General features: G+C 49.7%; 4 protein-coding genes across 4 annotated transcripts in view; 2 read left to right on the top strand and 2 right to left on the bottom strand.

Moving 5' to 3' along the window:
* The window catches only part of CCR75_005321 (uncharacterized protein), a gene marked incomplete at both ends in the record, with an annotated part of 6,240 nt that extends 424 nt beyond the window's left edge, over window positions 1-5,816 (top strand). The window contains 2 exons of the mRNA XM_067963403.1: window positions 1-1,792; window positions 3,596-5,816. The exon at window positions 1-1,792 is cut by the window's left edge and continues 424 nt beyond it. Of these exons, the coding sequence (XP_067817125.1) occupies window positions 1-1,792; window positions 3,596-5,816 (4,013 nt within the window). The remainder of the gene's footprint in view (window positions 1,793-3,595) is intronic.
* A 194-nt stretch (window positions 5,817-6,010) lies between these two features.
* Window positions 6,011-11,866, top strand: CCR75_005322 (uncharacterized protein; the record flags this gene model as incomplete). The annotated part of the gene is made up of 1 exon (XM_067963404.1): window positions 6,011-11,866. The coding sequence occupies one exon, from the start codon at window positions 6,011-6,013 to the stop codon at window positions 11,864-11,866; it is 5,856 nt and encodes a 1,951-aa protein (XP_067817245.1).
* A 169-nt stretch (window positions 11,867-12,035) lies between these two features.
* Window positions 12,036-16,557, bottom strand: CCR75_005323 (uncharacterized protein; the record flags this gene model as incomplete). Its single annotated transcript, XM_067963405.1, has 3 exons — window positions 12,036-14,009; window positions 14,416-14,459; window positions 14,487-16,557. 3 exons carry the CDS (start codon window positions 16,555-16,557, stop codon window positions 12,036-12,038), a joined length of 4,089 nt encoding a protein of 1,362 aa, XP_067817147.1.
* Window positions 16,558-17,418: 861 nt separating this feature from the next.
* On the bottom strand, window positions 17,419-19,065 carry CCR75_005324 (uncharacterized protein). Its single transcript, XM_067963406.1, has 2 exons — window positions 18,215-19,065; window positions 17,419-18,147 (listed from the first exon to the last, which is right to left on the bottom strand). The coding sequence occupies exons 1-2, from the start codon at window positions 18,674-18,676 to the stop codon at window positions 17,569-17,571; spliced, it is 1,041 nt and encodes a 346-aa protein (XP_067817128.1). The 5' UTR covers window positions 18,677-19,065; the 3' UTR covers window positions 17,419-17,568.
* Between the last annotated feature and the right edge of the window lie 2,307 nt (window positions 19,066-21,372).

Consider the following 21,372-nt stretch of genomic DNA (forward strand, 5'->3'; position numbering starts at 1 on the left):
TCGATCTGACTCTCTCGGCTCAGAAACGGGCGTCCGCGTCGTCGGCTGTGCAGCGCCCGTCGGCGCTCTATGCGCGTGCAGAGGAGGATTTCTTTTGGAACAAGCCCGTGATGGCCAAATTCATTGAGTTGGAGCTGGGGGACTGGATCGTGCCCGTGATCTCGGGCTTTGTGAAGGTCATTAAAAAGTGCGCCGTCAATGGGCAGCGCTACGATATCTTGTTCTTCACCCGAAGAAGCTGGCGACGCGTCGGGACTCGCTTTAATGTCCGAGGAGTCGACAAGGATGGATGCGTCGCGAACTTTGCCGAGACGGAGATGCTGTTGATTAAGCCGTCTCGAGCCATGTGCTCGTACGTGCAAGTGCGAGGAAGCATCCCGCTCTATTGGGACCAATTGGTCACGCTCAAGTACATGCCACGCACGCGCTACGCGTTCTCAGGGCACGAGAGCGTCGTGGACTGGAATGAACTCGCGTTTCGCGCCCATATGGACAATTTGATTCAAAGGTACGGACACATTACGTGCGTGAATCTCATTGACAAGGCTGGCAAGAGCTCCACCGTGCGCGATCAGGCGCAGCTTGGATCGGCATTTGGCAAATACGCCAAGAAGTACAATACGCTATCGAAGTCTGGCGACGGATTGAGCTCGGTTGGCTCCTCGGCAGCGCTGTCCATGCCAATGTCTCCTGCACGGAATGTTCTATCGCCTCAGCAGAAGAGTACACCGAATGCGCTGCCTCCAGCCCTTGCAGGAAACGGTAGCAACGGAGTCGGAACATCTAGCACAGGAGGCTCTTTAGCAGGCTCTCCCACTAGCGCATCAATGGCTAGTAACAGCGACAAGGTCCCTGGGTCAGTAGGATCCGCTACGCTGCAAGCATTAATGTCCCTTCCGGCTCGGATACATCCCCCGCCGAGTATTCCCGTGCCGTTAGCGCCGACGTCGATTTCGCAGCTCTTTGCAGAGCCTGTGGCCTATGTGTGGTTTGACTTTCACCACGAGTGCCGCAAGATGGCGTGGCACAACTTGTCCAAGCTCCTGACGGAGGTCGAGGAGCAGTTTACGCAGTACGGCTGGTTCGAGTGTGACGGGGAAGGACGACTGCTCTCGCGCCAGCGTGGCGTCTTTCGCGTCAATTGTATGGACAATCTGGACCGCACGAACGTCGTCATGAGTCTTTTCGCGCGGCGTACGATGCTCATGGCGCTGCAGCTTTATCCGTTTGATGTCGTAAAAGACGACAACGGCAACAGTGTGCTGGACTCGCCTTACGAAAGTTTCGAAGTCGTGTTCAAGAACGCGTGGGCGGACAACGCCGACTACGTGAGCAGGATGTACGCCGGCACAGGAGCGCTCAAGACGGACTTTACGCGTACAGGCCGACGGACCCTCGCAGGGGCCTTGCAAGACGGGGTTAATTCGATCACTCGGTATTATCTCAACAACTTCTCGGATGGCATTCGTCAGGACGCGTTTGACCTGCTGGTCGGGAACTTTGCTCCGGATAAGCGCGATGAATCGCCTTTTACTTTCCAGCAACAGCACAGTCTTGTGCATTTGATGCTGGAGGTCGCGCTTGCTACCTGTGCGATTGTCACGGTGTCGCTGAGCACACGTCCGGAGTTGCCCGTGGCCACGCGTGTGCGCGACGGCGTGATTGCCGCCGTAGTGCTTTTTTTCGTGACGGGATACGTTATCATGAAGAAGGGCACATTTCGTTCCATTGGGCGTCGATATGTCTGCAAACCTGCGTTTAGCTCAAGTGGATACATTCGCCGCAAAACCTCGTAGGGCTGGTTACAGGGTACATTGGCACAAGACGTAAAAAAGAGAACAAATTTACAAAAGTACTTTTTTCTTACATTGTGAATCGACGTTTAACAATTGCCTAATTCGTACCATAGCCGTCGGTACATGGATACATGTAGCCAATCCCAGCGTCGTCATCATCCAACCAATCGTCGAAACGGTGTCAAGCTTCGAAGCGATGGCAACGACAGCAGTGGCGATGAATTTTCCACGTGGTAAGAAGCCCCAAGCTTTGAACGANTTAGCAGCAGTTACATGGTGCTATCTCAACAGTTTCAATTGTTGATCACCTGTTTACTCAACACCTCCGCGTGTTGGGAGCCTTGCTGGTGAACAAAAGCTACTTTCTCTCTGGCCATGTCGAGTTCGCCGCATGCTGTTCATCTGTGTTCAGAGTGAACAGCATAGCGCCAACGTCTGGCCAGCCTTCGACTGAACTTATTCGTTCGATCGCTCTCCATTCAAGGTCACTCAAATGAGTAAATCTTTCACGAGTTGTGTGATAATCTTCTTGAGTTGCTTAAAAGCTCCCTCTTTCTTTATTCAACATATCCACGTTGGATGGAACGTGCGCAGGTCGCTGAACGGACTACGAAGTGCTACCAGGTGTAACGGGGCACCTTTCGCTCGTACTGGTAAGTACTAGTTGACCTTACACTGATTACAGTGAAGGTTAGGTGCCTCGAAACTTCACGTACACAAGAGTGCAGAGGAAGAATTCTAAGTATCTAAGGGCATTTAGCTACCGAAGGTAATTTAAAGGACTATAATTAGGGTACAGTAAAACTGTATTAATATATATTTAGTTTCCTACGTAACGATCTTCTTTCTACAGCTGAACTAATTATATTATTATCTATTTCAGTATGGCGCCTCCTTGCGCACCGCACCATCGTGTCGTATAACAATTGGCGGAGTTGATTTAGACTTAAATCAACCAATCAATAGAGCTTATGTCTTATTGCATCAGTGGTGGACTTCTTAGATGGACTTTTGGGTAATCAAACCAAAGGAAGTTGGAGGCAATAACAGGTCTGTGATGTGCCCTTAGATGTTCTGGGCATGCGCGCTACACTGATGCGTTCAACGAGTTTATCACCTTGATCGATAGGTCTGGGTAATCTTCTGAAAGCGCATCGTGCTAGGGTGGAGCAAAACGATGAAAATTTCTGTTGATTGGCGTTGATTCAAACTTGAATCAGCCAATCAACAGAATTATCATCGTTTTGCTTCAATATTACCGAGTTTTGTAAATATTGGGAATGTTAAGTTTGAAAGCATGCTTCTTAATTATAATATCTCATCACATACGAGTTAATATTGATTATTCCTCTTATAGGTAATAAATAATATTATGGTGCGGATGCCCGACCTTTATTTATGTTAAAATTGTAACATACCTTACCCTATTCACCTTAATAAGGAATTCGGCCACGCAAGAGGTATTCCAAAGGTTTGATTTTTTCCCGTGATGTGTATTACACCACATGAATGGTGCTCTGAAACAGTCGAAAGTCTGACGATTGACGATTTTCTGCGTCTGTGCCGGTTTGTTACAGAAGACCTGACACGTCATAAATGGTACCATCCTCCAGAGTTGCAAAACATTGGCGAGTTAATGTCCTAACTTCTGTACGCGCGCATCGAGTAGTTATTCCAGTGTTTATATACAAGCACTCTATGGGGAAAGTTATCACCTCTTTTTAGGACCTAAAAAAGAGTTCAGACCCCCCCATCGTCGGATACGACGAGCTAAGATAGGCAGGGTGTAAGTAGAGAAGCATGTTCAAGGTCTATACGGAGCGAGCGGAACTCTTGCTCGAAGACTGCCGCGCTGGAGCAGGTCCATGGCTGCGTCTAGCGGCAAATCCGTCAAACGGCGGCGTGGACATCGAGCAGCAGGTTGACCGCAAACTGCAGCTTAGCGACGACGCGGCCGCCGTATCCATCCACGCAGTCTACGGCGTGTACACGCTGCTAAGCGGGCCGTACTTGGCGGTCGTGACGGACTCGCGCGTGGTCGGATCGGGTCCCAACAGCGAAAAGATCTATTGCATCCTCGAGCTGAAGCTGCTGCCCGTCAGCGCCGCCGTGCACCAAAGCTTCTTTAAGCACGCGAGTACTCGCGAGAAGCAGGACGAGCGCGAGTACTGCCGAATGCTGCAATCCGCGCTCGCGTCCCGCACATTCTACTTCAGCTACGACCTCGATCTGACTCTCTCGGCTCAGAAACGGGCGTCCGCGTCGTCGGCTGTGCAGCGCCCGTCGGCGCTCTATGCGCGTGCAGAGGAGGATTTCTTCTGGAACAAGCCCGTGATGGCCAAGTTCATTGAGTTGGAGCTGGGGGACTGGATCGTGCCCGTGATCTCGGGCTTTGTAAAGGTCATTAAAAAGTGCGCCGTCAATGGGCAGCGCTACGATATCTTGTTCTTCACCCGAAGGAGCTGGCGACGCGTCGGGACTCGCTTTAATGTCCGAGGAGTCGACAAGGATGGATGCGTCGCGAACTTTGCCGAGACGGAGATGCTGTTGATTAAGCCGTCTCGAGCCATGTGCTCGTACGTGCAAGTGCGAGGAAGCATCCCGCTCTATTGGGACCAATTGGTCACGCTCAAGTACATGCCACGCACGCGCTACGCGTTCTCAGGGCACGAGAGCGTCGTGGACTGGAACGAACTCGCGTTTCGCGCCCATATGGACAATTTGATTCAAAGGTACGGACACATTACGTGCGTGAATCTCATTGACAAGGCTGGCAAGAGCTCCACCGTGCGCGATCAGGCGCAGCTTGGATCGGCATTTGGCAAATACGCCAAGAAGTACAATACGCTATCGAAGTCTGGCGACGGATTGAGCTCGGTTGGCTCCTCGGCAGCGCTGTCCATGCCCATGTCTCCTGCACGGAATGTTCTATCGCCTCAGCAGAAGAGTACACCGAATGCGCTGCCTCCAGCCCTTGCAGGAAACGGTAGCAACGGAGTCGGAACATCTAGCACAGGAGGCTCTTTAGCAGGCTCTCCTACTAGTGCATCAATGGCTAGTAACAGCGACAAGGTCCCTGGGTCAGTAGGATCCGCTACGCTGCAAGCATTAATGTCCCTTCCGGCTCGGATACATCCCCCGCCGAGTATTCCCGTGTCGTTAGCGCCGACGTCGATTTCGCAGCTCTTTGCAGAGCCTGTGGCCTACGTGTGGTTTGACTTTCACCACGAGTGCCGCAAGATGGCGTGGCACAACTTGTCCAAGCTCCTGACGGAGGTCGAGGAGCAGTTTACGCAGTACGGCTGGTTCGAGTGTGACGGGGAAGGACGACTGCTCTCGCGCCAGCGTGGCGTCTTTCGCGTCAATTGTATGGACAATCTGGACCGCACGAACGTCGTCATGAGTCTTTTCGCGCGGCGTACGATGCTCATGGCGCTGCAGCTTTATCCGTTTGATGTCGTAAAAGACGACAACGGCAACAGTGTGCTGGACTCGCCTTACGAAAGTTTCGAAGTCGTGTTCAAGAACGCGTGGGCGGACAACGCCGACTACGTGAGCAGGATGTACGCCGGCACAGGAGCGCTCAAGACGGACTTTACGCGTACAGGCCGACGGACCCTCGCAGGGGCCTTGCAAGACGGGGTTAATTCGATCACTCGGTATTATCTCAACAACTTCTCGGATGGCATTCGTCAGGACGCGTTTGACCTGCTGGTCGGGAACTTTGCTCCGGATAAGCGCGATGAATCGCCTTTTACTTTCCAGCAACAGCACAGTCTTGTGCATTTGATGCTGGAGGTCGCGCTTGCTACCTGTGCGATTGTCACGGTGTCGCTGAGCACACGTCCGGAGTTGCCCGTGGCCACGCGTGTGCGCGACGGCGTGATTGCCGCCGTAGTGCTTTTTTTCGTGACGGGATACGTTATCATGAAGAAGGGCACATTTCGTTCCATTGGGCGTCGATATGTCTGCAAACCTGCGTTTAGCTCAAGTGGATACATTCGCCGCAAAACCTCGTAGGGCTGGTTACAGGGTACATTGGCACAAGACGTAAAAAAGAGAACAAATTAACAAAGTACTTTTTCTTACATCGTGAATCAACGTTTACCAATTGCCTAATTCGTACCATAGCCGTCGGTACATAGATACATGTAGCCAATCCCAGCGTCGTCATCATCCAACCAATCGTCGAAACGGTGTCAAGCTTCGAAGCGATGGCAACGACAGCAGTGGCGATGAATTTTCCACGTGGTAAGAAGCCCCAAGCTTTGAACGAAAAAGTGGGCGAATCCGTGAATCCTGTGAGTGAAGCGCTATTCGGTAAGCGCGGGCTGGCTGCTGTCAATGACGAGCAGCCAAAGAAAAAGGCGAAGAGTTCCGCTGCTGCCAAGAGCACTTCTGTCAGCGCCAAGGATAACAGCAAGGCTGCGAAGGCCGTGGTGTTAAGCTTCAAAACGCTGCACAAAGGCATGTTACTACTCGGCTGCGTGCGTCAGATCACGGACGGCCAGGATTTAATGATCAGTTTGCCGAATAAACTAAACGGCACGGTTGCTCTAAGCGAGTGCTCGGATGAGTTCTACGAGTTTATTGAGTCCCAGAAAAATGCACTTAAGACACAGCAAGAGAATTCAAATGATGAACAATTGCCATTACTGAGTACTATCTTTACAGTTGGCCAGTTCGTGCCTTGCGTCGTGCTGGCCACGGCAAAGGCTGACAAACACAAAAAAATCTACCTTTCGCTTCGCACCTCACGACTTCATGCCGAGCTCAGCCCCAGTAGCCTTACCAAAGGTGCTTCGCTACATGCCACTGTGTCGTCCGTAGAGGACCACGGCGCGATAATGAACGTAGGCATTCGTGGAATGCTTGCGTTTGTACCCCGCAAAGACCTCACGACTCCCGTGCACAAGGGTCAAAACTTGCTGGTAAACGTTCAATCTATCAACACTCACACAAATACGGCCACGGTGACCACAGACCGCAGCCAAGTCGTCAAGGCCGTTACGCGCGGCGACGCGTTCGCGTTGAAGCAGCTAATTCCGGGCATGCTGCTGAATGTTCGTGTCGACGAAATTCTCGAGAACGGACTCAGCGTGACATTCCTCACGTTTTTCACCGCCACTGTCGAGGAGAATCACATGAGTCTGCCGTGCGAACGTGGCTGGCAAGAATTGTACCGTAGAGGACTAAAAGCCCGTGCGCGTATTGTAAGTATCGATGCTACCACGAAACAAATCACGCTGTCCATGGCCCCTCATGTCGTTCACTTGCAAGTCCCCGAGTCTTTATATTCAATAGGTGACATCATTGAAAACGCCTCGATTGAACGCATTGATGCCGGCATCGGGATGCTCTTGTCGCTCAAAAGCAAGGACGAAGACGTCACGATGGAGGGTGGTAGTGTCAAGAAAAGCGCGACATCGCATCTCAGTTGGAAAGATTTTGTGCCTGGATATGTGCACATTTCCAAGGTTTCAGACAAGCGCGTCGACAAGCTTGAGAAGAAATTTAAAGTCGGTTCCACTATCAAGTGCCGTGTCTTGGGCTTTTCACCCTTTGATGCAGTAGCAAGCGTGACCTGCGCGGATCATGCGATATCTCAGATCGTGCTGCGTCATAAAGACTTGGTTCCTGGCACCACGGTGCACGGTAAAATCTTGTCGGTCGAGTCTTGGGGCATGCTTTTGGAGATAAGTGAAGGTGTCCGTGGTTTGGTCACTCCACAACACATCCCCGGCTTTTTGCTGAGCAAGAAGAAGAACAATAGCAAGTATAAAGTTGGCAAAAGCGCAACTGCGCGCGTGCTGCATGTGGATATCGACGCCAACAAGACGTTCCTGACAATGAAGTCAGCCTTGCTTTCGTCAGACTTGCCCGTCTTGAGCTCATTCGAGGAAGCTTCGATGGGCCAAATTGCCCACGGATTCATTACTAAAATCGGCGAGTACGGTGTAATTGTCACGTTTTACAACAATGTGTACGGACTTGTTCCCGTGGCTGTACTCCAGCAGGCGGGCATTACGAATTTGGAAGAAGCATATGTTGTAGGCCAGGTAGTGAAGGCGCGCGTGACGCGTTGTGACGCAACCAGGAGACGATTGATGCTCTCTTTTGACACGACAACAAACAGCTCGTTTAACCAAATTACCGCCGCTCCGGACTCAGTGGGGACCTTGGTTGGAAAAACGATTACGAATGTCAAAGTCACGGGAGTTGAGACGACGCGCCTGCGAGTGCAGACAAACGATCAATTGGAAGGGATACTCCCCTTTGTGCACTTGACCGATTTCCCGAGGAATACGTTGCTTGTGGACGAGATCGTGCAACGATTTCAGGCTGGTGACGAGATCACGGAGCCGCTACTCGTTGTCTCTCAGGAGTCGGACGGTACGCTTATGCTCTCGAAAAAACCGCTGCTGCTTGAATACGCCTTGCGCAAGACCGTATTACCGCGTACTTTTGAAGACGTGCAGGAGAAAGCTGTTCTCATTGGTCACATCACGTCGGTGAACGTGTCCAAGGGCGTTTTTGTAAAGTTTCTCAACAATCTCGTTGCCATTGCTCCAAAAGGTTCGTTAAAAGAGCAATTTGTGGCCCAGATTGACGAGAATATGTTTGAAATTGGCGAGACCGTGATGTGCTCGGTGGAAAAGATCGATACGGAGAAAAAACGGTTTTCGGTCGGGTTTCGGCAAAGTAATTTTATCCTGCCGTCAACCAGCGCGAACAAAGTTCGTCCTGCCTTCTTTCAAGCGTATGTTCGCGAGCAAGCTATGGTTTGGAATTTCGCGAAAGAAAAGAAACTTTTGTTTACTGTAGGCAAGACTGAGAAGGCGGAGTTTATTGGTATTCGTCCTTATGGCGCCGTCTTTGCTTTGGAAAAAGATGACGATACTGTCACGGTTCTGGTGCCAATGGCGACCGATCAAAAGTGTGAGTGGAGCGAAGGTGACACTGTGAAGCTGCTGCTAATAGACTACGATTTTAGCAAGAGCGTTTATTATGGTGCTACGGATGAAGCTTTGGTGCAGAGCGGATTTAAAAAGTTGCGTAAACAGAAACAGCGTGTGAAAGCTGGAGCAACGATCGCTGCTGCTTCCGTGATAGCGGTGAGTCCCACTGAAAAGTATGCGATCGTGTCGTTTCCCGATGCAAAAAAGACCGAGCTGCTGCAGTTTGGTGTAGTGCAGTTGTGCGACTTCTGGTGTCCGTCCCAGACCAGCAGTCAACTTGGTATTGAAGTAGGCGGCTCGATTGCTTGCTGCGTGGTGCAGTCTTTGTTGAAATGTGGGGATATCTCGACGCCTTTTGATGGTCTGGTGGTCTTGGCCTTAGAAGAAGAAAAAGTGGTGACAAACTCGAAGATTGCTTTACGTAAATCATCAGTAAAGTTGCCCAAATACGCTCAGGAGGATCTCGTGCTTGGTAATACTGTGACTGGAGTCATAACCGGCATTTCGGAGAATTCAATGGATATTCGTGTGGAAACGCACAAGCAGACTGGAAAGGTGCGCGCGTTAGTTTCGATTGTCGACGTTGATTGCATTGACGAAAAGGCTGGCCACGCTCACCCATTCGACAAGTATTCGGTCAACACTACAGTCACTGGCCGTGTGATCGCGATTACTGCAAAAGGTAGCAACAAGCTCAAGCCTGTGAGCGAAACAAACCCCGCCAAGTTCCATGCTCTGCAGCTATCTCTGCGTGCTGAAGACGTGGCTGGCGGAAATGATGTCCAGCGCTTTGTTCGTCCAGACTGGCTGGAAGGCAGTTCTGGTCGTGCGCTGTTAAAGGAAGGCAATGCCGTCGACGGTGTCGTCTCGGACCACACTGCTGACAACCTGATTATCAGGCTTAGCAGCAGCGTTACGGGCTCTCTTTGTTGTGTCGAGGTCTCTGAAGATCTTGACGTTGTACGGACGTTTCGTGAGAAGTATCATGTCGGCAAGCGAATCAAGTGTTTCGTGCTGCAGGTCGACGATAAGAAGAAGCACGTGGAGCTGTCTATTATTCGGTCAACACAGAAAGGTGCTACTTTGAACGTAGGAAATGTCGTAAACGGAGTCATTACGGCTAAAATGGCTGCCATCCGCCCGCCGTCCATCATGGTACAGCTCGGGGCCCACACGTTTGGTCGTGTTTGTATTACAGAATTACTGCCGAGATGGGAGAATAACATGCTAGAGCGGCCTCAATTCGCAGCGGGCACTGTCGTTCGCTGTCTTGTGCTTTCCACAGACAACAATCACATCGACTTATCGCTGCGTGAAGACGCTATCGAAGACCCGACGGAGTACACTAGAAAAACGTCAAAGCCAAGGGAACACAATGTAGGCGACTTGGTCCCTGCTCTCGTTGCTACGACCACTAAGAGTGGCTGCTTTGTGCGCGTTGACCGACACACGACAGCCCGCGTGATGCTTCGTGACCTCAGCGATGACTTTGTCACCGACCCGCAGACTCATTTTCCTTCCGGCATGCTCGTCGCCGGCCGTGTGACGAAAAAGTCGGATCGCGGTCTGGAGCTGAGTTTAAAGGCGTCAATTGTCTCGGAAGACGTGTCGGTCTTTAAGTGGGCTGACCTCAAGGAGGGCCTTACTGTCAAGGGTACAATCACAAAGGTGCAAACGTACGGCGTCTTTGTTCGCATTGAAAAGACGACCATCAGTGGCTTGTGCCATATCTCCGAGGTCGCCGATGAAAAGGTGACGCAGTCGTTGGACCAGATCTTCTCGGAAGGTGACTACGTGAAAGCCAAAGTGCTGAAGATCGAAGATCGCCGCGTGTCGTTTGGACTCAAGCCCTCCTACTTTGCAGGTGAGGTTACGAGCTCGGAAGAGGAATCGGAAGATGAAGAGATGGCTGACCACGGCCAGGATGACGATGATGAGACGATGGATGCTGACATGGAGGAAGCCGAAGACAAGGATGGATCAGAGGAGCAGATGGATGTCGACGAGGAAAAATTGCCGGTGAAGAAGCTGGTACCAGCACCACCAAAGCGGAAGGCCATTGAGATCACATTGGGTGAGAATGATGCGTCGTCATCAGAGGGCGAGGATGTGGCTCCAGTTGAGTTTAGCTGGGACGGGTTCTCAAACGCGCTGGGCTTGAAGGAGGCAAAGGATAACGATGAATCTTCTTGTGAAGAAGAGGAGCTTACAACTGTAAACAACTCGTCCAAGTCAAGCTCGAAGAATCGACTTCAGAGTGACGAGTGGGTGGCGATGCGTGAGAAAGCACTTGCTAGCAATGACAAAGTCCCTCAGACCGCAAGTGACTATGAGCGTCTACTAGCCGTGTCGCCGCAGAGCTCATTCTTGTGGATCCAGTACATGGCCTTCCACGTCTCGCTTACGGAAGTTGATCTAGCGCGTGATGTCGCTCTTCGCGCGACATCTGCAGTGTCATTCCGTGAAGACAAGGACAAGCTGAACGTGTGGGTGGCTTATCTCAACTTGGAGCACGATTTTGGGGACGATGCGAGCTTTCTGCGCGTATTCAAGAGCGCGTTGCAAGTCAATCATCCGAAGCGCATTTATTTGCACCTTGTGGACCTGTACAATCGTGCTGAGGAACACGACGATGTGCAACAGACGCTCAACACCATGCAAAAGAAATTCCGTTCGAGCAAGCAGACGTGGATCCAATCCCTACAGTACTTGGTTCGCCACAACCAGTTTGCAGAAGCGGCCGAGACACTCCAGCGCAGTCTCAAGAGCCTCGCTGCCCACAAGCACTTACCCGTGATTCTCAAGTATGGTCAGCTATTGTACGGGCAAAGCGAGCTCGACAAGGCTCGGACGATCTTTGAGGGCATTCTAGCCAACTACCCAAAGCGCATGGACTTATGGAATGTTTATTTGGACAAGGAGATTAAGTTTGGCGACGTCGCTCTCGTGCGTGCGCTGTTTGAACGTCTTGTGTCCATGGACTTTTCAGCCAAGAAGATGAAGTTTCTGTTTAAAAAGTATTTGCGATTCGAGCAGGAGCAGGGTGATGACGAGCACGTGGAACACGTGAAGCAGCTGGCAATGGATTTTGTTCAACGTGCTGCAACCTAGTCGATCGTCTTCTTTTTCAAAGAATTACCATAGAGTTCAAGTACACTTTCCTTGTGTTGTTTTATATTTTCTTCGCGTAGTTGTGCTCACTACCTCAGACACGCTTGCTAATAAAAACGGAAGATTCATAATTTATTTATCTACTGGGCCATGCCACGTATTTAAGAAACTAGACCTGTACTATCGAAGCCGCATCGCGGTAGCTGTAGCACATATCGTCGGTGCAAAACCCGGCTTCACCTTCATCCGCTTCGATACGTGTATTCGTAGCAATAACATGCTCCGTATCCGAGAAAGCGAGGCTCATGTCAGCTAAGCATCGCGTCATCGCGAGCTTGCTATCGACAATAGGAAACGGGTAGTCTTTACCAATCAAGCACCCAGCGTCACGCTGTACTTTCAATGGCGCTTTCCACGGCTCGTACACAAACTTGTCGGGCATGTTGCGAAGCGCTGGTATATATTTCCGTATGAATTGGCCCTGCGGATCCCAACGCTGTGGAAACGTGGACGGAGACGCGACTCGGCGATAATTTGTGAAGAAACAACTTGCGCTCACCCAGAGCCAGTTGCCAATATTAATCGGCCAGTCCATGTCAATCATCTTTTCCTGAAAGTACGAGGCTCCTCGTGACCACGAGATGTAGAGCATGCCACGCGTAAGAAAACATGCAGCAGCATGGCGACCAGCGTGATGTGTCCAGCCTTCCTGATTAATTTGCCGCATGACGGCGTCAATCCAAGGAAAACCAGTCCGTCCATCCTTCCAGCACTGTAATTGGCGTTCAGCAAGGACATCGTCTGGTTCTACGATCCGGGAGTCGCCCTTCGCGTCTTCATCGTTAAGCAAACGCCATTGAATCTGCTTGCACCCACGATTTCGTTTCAACGAGTCAAAGTTTGGAGTTCCACACGCGTAGCAGTAAAAAAACTCGCGCCACATGAGCTGACCTTCTAGCGTCACCTGGACAGGAAACCCTGGACGATGTGGGAACTGCAGCTGGATAAACATGATGCGGTAGAAGAATTCGCGGGCACTCAAGCACCCGAATGTCAAGTACGCACTCAACGACGTGGTGGAAGGCGCTTCCACAGCCACAGGAGACGTTTTTGGCTTCTCAAACAGCCCCACGCGGCGTTCATCTTCGCAAAACGCATCAAGTCTCTTTAAGGCTTCGCTCTCGCCGCCAACAAAAGGAGTATGCGGGTCTGGAGGCGTCAATCCAAACGCTGTTAGCGATGGAACACGAAATGGGCGCAAATCGGCTTCTCCTTCGCCGATTCCAGCGATAGCGTCTGCTACACAGCGATCGTGATAGCACGAATCCTGAAGCCACTGCGTTAGCTGTTCGATACTAAAGGAAGCAGCATGTTTAAGCTCCACGGGAGCAGGAATCGGCTGTGCTGGCTGTGGCATCTTGTTGGTGATTTCCAGCAACCGTTCGAACTCCGTGGGCGTCTGACCACCATTCAATCGAATGATTTCAAGCGGGTCAAAGAGCGTACCCCCACGGATCTTCGTGACTTTCACGTCCAGAGACTCTGCGATCGCACAGACGCGAGTATCGCGGTCAACGGCGTACGGCATGACGCTCGATTCAAAAAAGAGATCCGTGACGCCCCATGCAGCCATAACAACGCGCAAAACGTCTTCGGATTCACCTCGGAGCACTAAAAGCCGACCTTGAAGCTTGGCAATGGAGTTCCCCAGGTCGCTCACAGCTTCGAGCAGAAATTGGAACCGTACGGCCCCGCAGCGTTTGTGACGAGGGCGGTGAAGGATGTAAATTGGCAACAACGCCATCTCTTCGTTGTTTGTTCTATACAGCTGCTCCTGCGCGCGCATCGCGGCAGTTAATGCCAAGTTGTCGTGAAGCCTCATGTCGCGACGAAACCAAACGATCGCTCGCCGTTTAAAACCACACGCAAGCGAATGGCTTCGTTTCAACGACATGTCTCCGTTAAGAGCACTAAAGGAAGACGTCACTGTCGCCATGTCGCTCTCACAGTCCTGCAAGCCGTGCTCAAACGAGCTCGCGTCCTCTTGGTCTAAAAACCCTCCTGCTGACCCACCATCGTCGACATCAATCTGCAGCGTCGGAAGTCCGTCCACGTGGAACGTTGACATGCTTCGCTGTCTTTTCTTGGCCATTGCGACACGAGAAATGATTGGTGATGGCCCGCCGGCGGTGCGCCGACGATGCGCTTCGGCGCCAAATGCCGACGAATTCGGTCGTGCTCAACTGATGCCAAAAACACGTCATTACTGCAAGGGAGCAGCTAACCACTATTTAACGTGACAGGACATCGGTTTAGGCATGAATACAGAAAGGCTTACTGCTTCTCGAAATGCAACTGCAAGAGTACGGCCGACTTGAGATTAATTACAAGAAACGGACCTTGTTTTTTTTAAACGCAGGTTAGGCCATTTGCGATTCGATAGAATCGTCTCATGACGTTATTTTCTTGAAATTTTTCATCAATTCATCCTAGAATCGTAACACCACTCAATTTCAAAAGAAAAGCCTCTTTTGGTATATCAAATAAACTATCTTCATGGGCTCGGCGCATTGGCTACCACCACTCTCGTCTACTGCGTCGATTTGTCAACTAAACGAACCCTCACGCAATCGCTTCGTACGGGGACTCGAAAGTACTCGTGGAACTGGTGGAGTGCCGAACTTATTGATACCATATGACTTTTTCATGCCGGCCATGCATCGACGCATGGCAATCTTGTGGTCCACAATCGGGAATGGGTAGTCTTTGCCAACGAGGCATCCTGCGGCGTACTGTACAGTCATCGGTGCCTTCCACGGCTCGTAAATATATTTATTTGGCATGTTGCTCAATGCCGGGACATACTTGCGAATAAACAGACCTTCGGGATCCCACTTTTTGCCAAATGTCGACGGCGAGTACACTCGAAAGTACGCTGCGAAGAAATAGCTACTGCTAAGCCACAACCAATTACCAGCATTGATGCTCCAGTCATGATCAATGAGCCTCTCTTGAAAGACCTCGAGCCCTCGCACCCACGAAATATACAGATCGCCCCGCGTTAGAAAACACGCGACCGAGTGGCGAGCTAGATGGTGCATCCAGCCTTCCACTTTAAGTTGCGTCATTATTGCGTCGATCCATGGAAATCCAGTCTGACCTTCGGTCCAGGATTTAAAATGGGAGCGAGCGAGCTTGTCGTCGTCAGTCAAATCCTCTTCCTTTTCTGGAATCGTGTGCCATCGCCAGTCAATTTGTAAACACGTCGGACTCTCTTCCATTTTGTCAAAATACGGATTTGCGCGGCCGTGGCAGTGAAAAAACTCACGCCAAAGAAGCTGTCCGTCCAAGCTCACAGGTGTAGCGGACAACGCTTTTGCGTAGTGTTCCTGAATCCCTCGTACATGATGCAAAAACGTCCGTGGACTGATACACCCAAAATACAAGTACGGGCTCAGCGACGTGGTCGAGGCCGATGGCGTCATTTGTGCGGGCGACGTCTTTGGCTTCTCAAACTTTACCACGCGGCCTTCATTGCGACAATAGTCGTGCAGAATACTCAACGCAATTTGTTCCCCGCCGTAGATAAAAGGATGCCGATCGGGCACGACGTATCCAAAATCGACTACTTCTGGAAGTGTAAATTGAAGCTCCGGGCCCGCAATCTCCTCAATTTCGTGCGTTATCTCCTCCCACGTGTCCTCCATCTGATTTTTCTCTTCGTCCTCGGTCCTTCGTACCCTCACATCAGCGAATGATGCAGTACAATTCCCCTTTTGTCGATTTTTCCAGTAATCGACCACCTGCTGATAGAGCTCGCTGGGCAAATAAACTGGTGCCGGCACTTTCTCTGGTGTCGGAAGTGGCTTTGGAGGATCGGGTTCCAAAGCAAGAGCACGAAGAAATGCCGTGTACGTCTTCGGGGGTTTACCATTATTACTCCGTATGACTGCATCCAAATTATACAGCGTGTATCCATGCGTTATGTGCGTCTGGACCCCCAGACTTTCTGTCAATGCAACCACTCGATTGTCTCGGTCGATTGCAAATGGCTCGCTTGCACCGTCAAAGAACAAATGCGAAATGCGCCACGCGGGCAGCAAACGCCTTAAGACTTGCAACCCGTCTCCTCTAGCGACCACAAGGCGTGAGCCCCGTGCAGCCAGCACACTGGCCAAGTCCGAGACACTCTCAAGCATAAATTGGAAGCGGTTAACGCCACAGCGCATGATCTTTGGACGGTGTACGATATACAGCGGAATAAAGACAACCTTGCTGCCCACTTGGTTCGCCTTGGTCCATTCCAGTGCTGCTGAAAGCGCTAGATTGTCGTGCATGCGGAGGTCGCGTCGGAACCACACGAGAACTCTTAATACGTCGTCAATCTGAGCTCCTTTGTCCATTTCAGGGCCAAATTCATTAATCTTTGATACATTCATTTGCTCATCTAGTTGGGATTGCTGCTGCTGTAGCTGAAGTGACAGATTTGATGTTAGTATCGTGTCAAGGGCAGAAGCTTGAGGATCGTTGATAGCGGCGTGCACGGCTTCGAGCGTAGCGGCATCCAGCGTCGATTCCAATAGCACCGATTCGCCATCATCGGCATCGAGCAATGAAGCTGCAAATTCTACGAAATCTGTATCACTTTCGCCGTCGCCAGCGTCCTCGAGCGGTGGCAGCGATGCGACCATGAGAACCGTAAAGGCCAATGCGTCAAATGGAATTGGCTTACTATTGCTAACCTACGCGTATCAGACATTTTTGTAATTAAAAAAAGCCGGGGTGCACAATAATTATTGACACCCTGAGACACACGGCCGTTTTATGCGACTCAATTCAATCCTAAAGACATCGATACTTTTTGTTGCGATTGCGTCCACGTTCTCGCAAATTGTGCCGAACATTCTTTGATTGTGATGGCATCGATAAAATTTTGCTTTCGAACTTGATCGTGCTGCGAAAGTGCTTGAGTAAAAAGGCAAAGGCTGGGATTGAGTCTCTAGTCAAGGACCTTAATTTTATTTTTCCTTAATTTTGTCGCCTTATGAGAATTTAGACAAGCACAACGAGAACGTCCAGTTTATGGCGCACCCGTGACGATGTTGGACGTCGATGATGCGCTGGTTGTAAGCAGATATGCCAGTTGCGCCAAGGGCGGACATAGATTTGGCAAGTGACGACGCAAAAGCGAATATTCTAGAGTTTCACAAAGCATAAATAGACGCTAAATTAAATTGACTGTTTTTGAGTCGGTCGCTTTAACCACTCCGCATAGTTATCATGTCAAGGAACGATACCCTAGCATGCTATTTGTAACAACAAACCATACGCGCTGGCTGTAGACGTACTGCCGGAGTGTCAGAACGCAATGTAGAAAACGTTTCATTAAGCTTTAAATTTAAAGTAGATCCAAGTTTTGGGCATTCGCGGCATGGAGTTGCTCTATTGTTACTGGTAAATAGTTATGTTGCAGTTCACCAATAGATTTTTGGCTGTCATTTCGATTAGTGAAGTGGCTGATACGGTACAATTCTCCTTACGGACAATAAGTCGAGATATTATTTCTGATATTATTTCTGTACAAATGATTAAGCGACAAAAAATCTCAATAAAACTGCTAAGAACTAATTAATGCCTTAGTCATCCCTTAATCTTTTCAAAAATATTTCGCCTATACAAGAGTGAGCTAAATTATTTATGCGTCAACGTGTAGAGACTTGTAGCTTCTGGTGGTGGTTAAAAAACTCGCGAATCGCACGGATGTCGTCGGGAGACGTTCGGCAGCAGCCACCAAAGAAGCGCGCACCCGCCTCGTACCACTTGGGCAAATATTCCTCCCAACAAGTACGTCCCCCGCTATTGTCAGCCGAAAGCCAGGTTTTGTTTACTCCATCCCAGCATTCGCCACTGTTTGGATAAACGACCTTAGGCCAAGGACAGTCTAACTCAAGCAATAAGCTTTCAATATATTGCGGCGGTGTGCAATTGATGCCTACGGCCAGCAGCTGTGAAGGGTTCTTAAGCTTAGATAGAATCCCTCGAATACGGGCTATTGGCTCACGGCTGTTCAGTTCCTTGTCGTTATGGCAGGCCACAGCCACGATAGCGTGGGCGCTTGGAAAATCGTTAAGCAAATCGACAAATGCCTCTACCTCCACGAGACAGGGAATCGTCTCACAGATAAGAAAATCGGCTGGCGTACAATTCGTAAGGAAGGCAAAGCGGTGCTTGTGCCAGGCCACGAGCTCGTCCTTCGTCTTACCATATTCCCCACGGTACTCCTGATCGTAAACGCGAGCATTCATTAATTTTTAAATTGTTGCATTATTAACTTCGTATTAATCTTACCGAGCCATCTGCCAATGCTGCACCATAGCAGCCAATACTAGCGCCCACGAGTGGCTTCATTCGCTTAGACTGTTGCAGTTCCTTCCACACGGCGTCGCGGGCGTGAATGGCGAGGTCGATGCTTTTTGCAAACAACTTTTCGACATCTTTAATGGCTGAGACGCCTTCGCGTGTAAATCCGTCCACGGACGCTTGATAGCTGACGGTGGTGGCCACGTCAGAGCCGGCTAGAAAATAGGTCTTGTGGGCATGGACAACAACATCTTGGAGATGCTGATTTTTATCTAAGAGAAGAGCGGCAGACCAGAGACTGCTAGAGCTCAGATCGACGCGAGGATCCTTTTCAAGTTCAGTTGCGAAACCACCGTCTAGCAGGATAATGCAACTCTTGTCGGTTAAACGCTGCAGCAAATCCGATAATGCCATGGATGTGTTGCGTGTGCTGTTAACAAGCAGTGCCATACTGTCACAAAATAGGGGAGATCAGTAAATTGCAAACACAAAAATAGCTTATTGGTGACATACTTTACAGATTTGTCTGCTTCCGACCCAGGTCGTCAAGATCAAGTAACAGGTAAAGTCCACCCCAACTTGATTGGCTGTATTTGCGACAACTAATATCTGGGACGACGAGAAGACAAATTGGCACAAGGTGCGCGGATAAGACGGACTCATTTGTACACCGATTATAGTAAAGGTGGAATACGTCGACTACTTCACGTACACGACTTGCACAGGAAGATTCTGAATAGCAAAGAAGTCGAAGCTTAAATTTCAAGGCTTTCAAATAGGGAAAAGTAAAACGGTACAGTTCTACCTCTGATAACTTATCAAACAAATTATAACTTTCGCTAAATTATAGGATTTGACATCCACCGTGGCCGTTCAATGGTCGCTAACTTATAAATTACTCTAATCCGATAAAAAATAAATCTTTTTTAATTTATCTAGAAAATGCTACAAGTTATCCGAGGGAGGACTGTATTAATTTAATATGTTCGTGCGTAACGATCTTCTACCTATCACAACATTCGTTACTAAGGATTCTCAAAAAAATATTATCGATTCTCAACAGATCGATACACAACACGCAACGGTTTACTGTATTACACAGCCATTGCTGTCGACACACCTCGTGTCGTCAACCCCACCCATAATGGTTCGCGTTTACGCATCATGTATGAGTGTCGCGATGCATCACTAAGTGGGCATCAGAACGTGCAAATCGTATTCTCGAAGAGATACTTCGCGGATACGTCCACTCATTTACAAGTTAATGCAAGTCTAGCCGATTGTAGAATTTGCCATCAACAATTCAGTGCATGCTTCTACAAAGCTACTACTGAATCAATTACATAAATAACAAATTATGTATGGCGTCTACTGTGAGGAATGCCTCACCTACTACTCCAATTAGAGGTGCTGGTCTAAGTCATCTGCTAGTCCCATTGCAGGTGACTTCGTCACCTGCTACTCCCATAGTAGGTGACTGGCGTCATCGCTCGACTCAGTGGCTACTGTCAAGGCCTCCGTTTCACCTGGGGCTACGTCCATTAAACCTACGGGCTCAAACGTGACTACTAAGAGGTGATGACGAAAACTTTAACTCCTCTTCAGATCTTTTCGGTGCGGAGCCATCATGTGATGACTCCAGCGATGATAACTATGGTGATGTCAGAATGACGTGAAACGAAAAGATCCTAAAGGTCACATGCTACTGGTGGTGCTAGTATGCATCACCAGAAAAGGAGTAGGGAATGTTAGCGATAACGTTAACATAATCCGGCGGGAGAGGGACCGCATGTTTTACGGTTTGAAGCCTTGGTCGCCCTCTAATGGTAACGTAACTCGTTGGTCTGGTATGACCAACGATCAATATCATATTTCGTTGGTAAATATAATTAGGCTTCACAAGCCTGTGAGGATGAGACGGAATCTATCATCGATGCCTTTTGTCGGCATCAATATACACATGCAAGCAGGCAAAGGATGTCACTTCTTTGTTCAAAGAATCCGTAAAGAATGTGCAAAGCATAGGCTGCGAAGCCTGGCTTGATAAACTGGATGCTTCCCGTGACCGGTTCGAAAAACGGACCGTAGTCGGTGCGCGCTACAAGCTGCACCGTTTGTCTAGAGAGGCAAAGTTTGCTTGCCTCTCTGGGGGGATCATGTGCATGCTGTTTTAAGGGTGCATGTCATGTTCCTAAGGATGCATACTCCCTTCAAAATCCTCATTGCCGGACGCCCATAGCTTGTGAAATGCGCGAAGGGATTGAGAGCTCTAATCCTTGTTACGAGCGCGGGAAGCGCTCGTTCCCTGATAGGCTCTTCGTGGAAGAGGATGGGTCTCGTCGTACTACCGGAACGTCCATCATCAGTTAGGAGCCCCTTCACCTCACAGTGATACAAGAAGCGTTCAAACAGAAATGCTTCTCACCACTCGAATCCGTCAATGGATATGGAGTGGGAGGAAATTCGGTTTCGCCTCATCCGCTGAACCAGAGTCACATCGTGATTTCGATGACGTTCTCCGTTTTTTAAGGGAGGACGTTGATCACAAATGATCTCGTCGTCGCGAACTCGCGACGAATGTCGACGGTATTTTCTCACCGTTTTTTGGAGAACTGAGCGCAAGTTGCGGTTGATCAACTTACGAATGTAAGAACACCTTAGTTCTTTCAAAATGGGCTGGTGGCAGCTCGTCAAAAAGTCTCATCCTTGGAGGAAGGGATGTCTAGTTCAGGAAAATCAGACTATATCCCTAGATATCATGCTTTGTCTCGGGACCATCAGTCTTTGGCTCGGAGCCATCAGGCTCTGGCGGATGCCTTAAACCGTGCCGGCTTAATTCAGATCCGGAAGAAGCCTCGTACTGATGGTATGGGCGGAGACGCCCGACATAAAATGTAGGATGCTAACGCATCCTGCGAAGCAGCTTTATCGTGTACGCATTGTCTCGGCTATGTAGTACACGAAACGGACCGATATACTGGTCATGATTTCATTACGCTCACATTGGTCACTACAATTTTAATAGTTTTACCGTAGACAGTAGGAACAGGTCGTTCGCATTAAATGAAAGAATGTTTCCTCTTCCATCTCTTGCTAGATCGGTTCTGTTTTTGTCTTTACTGCGACCTCTTCGCACAGCGGTGATA

The sequence above is a fragment of the Bremia lactucae genome, linkage group LG11, assembly GCF_004359215.1.
Source record: "Bremia lactucae strain SF5 linkage group LG11, whole genome shotgun sequence".
Classification (NCBI taxonomy): domain Eukaryota; phylum Oomycota; class Peronosporomycetes; order Peronosporales; family Peronosporaceae; genus Bremia; species Bremia lactucae.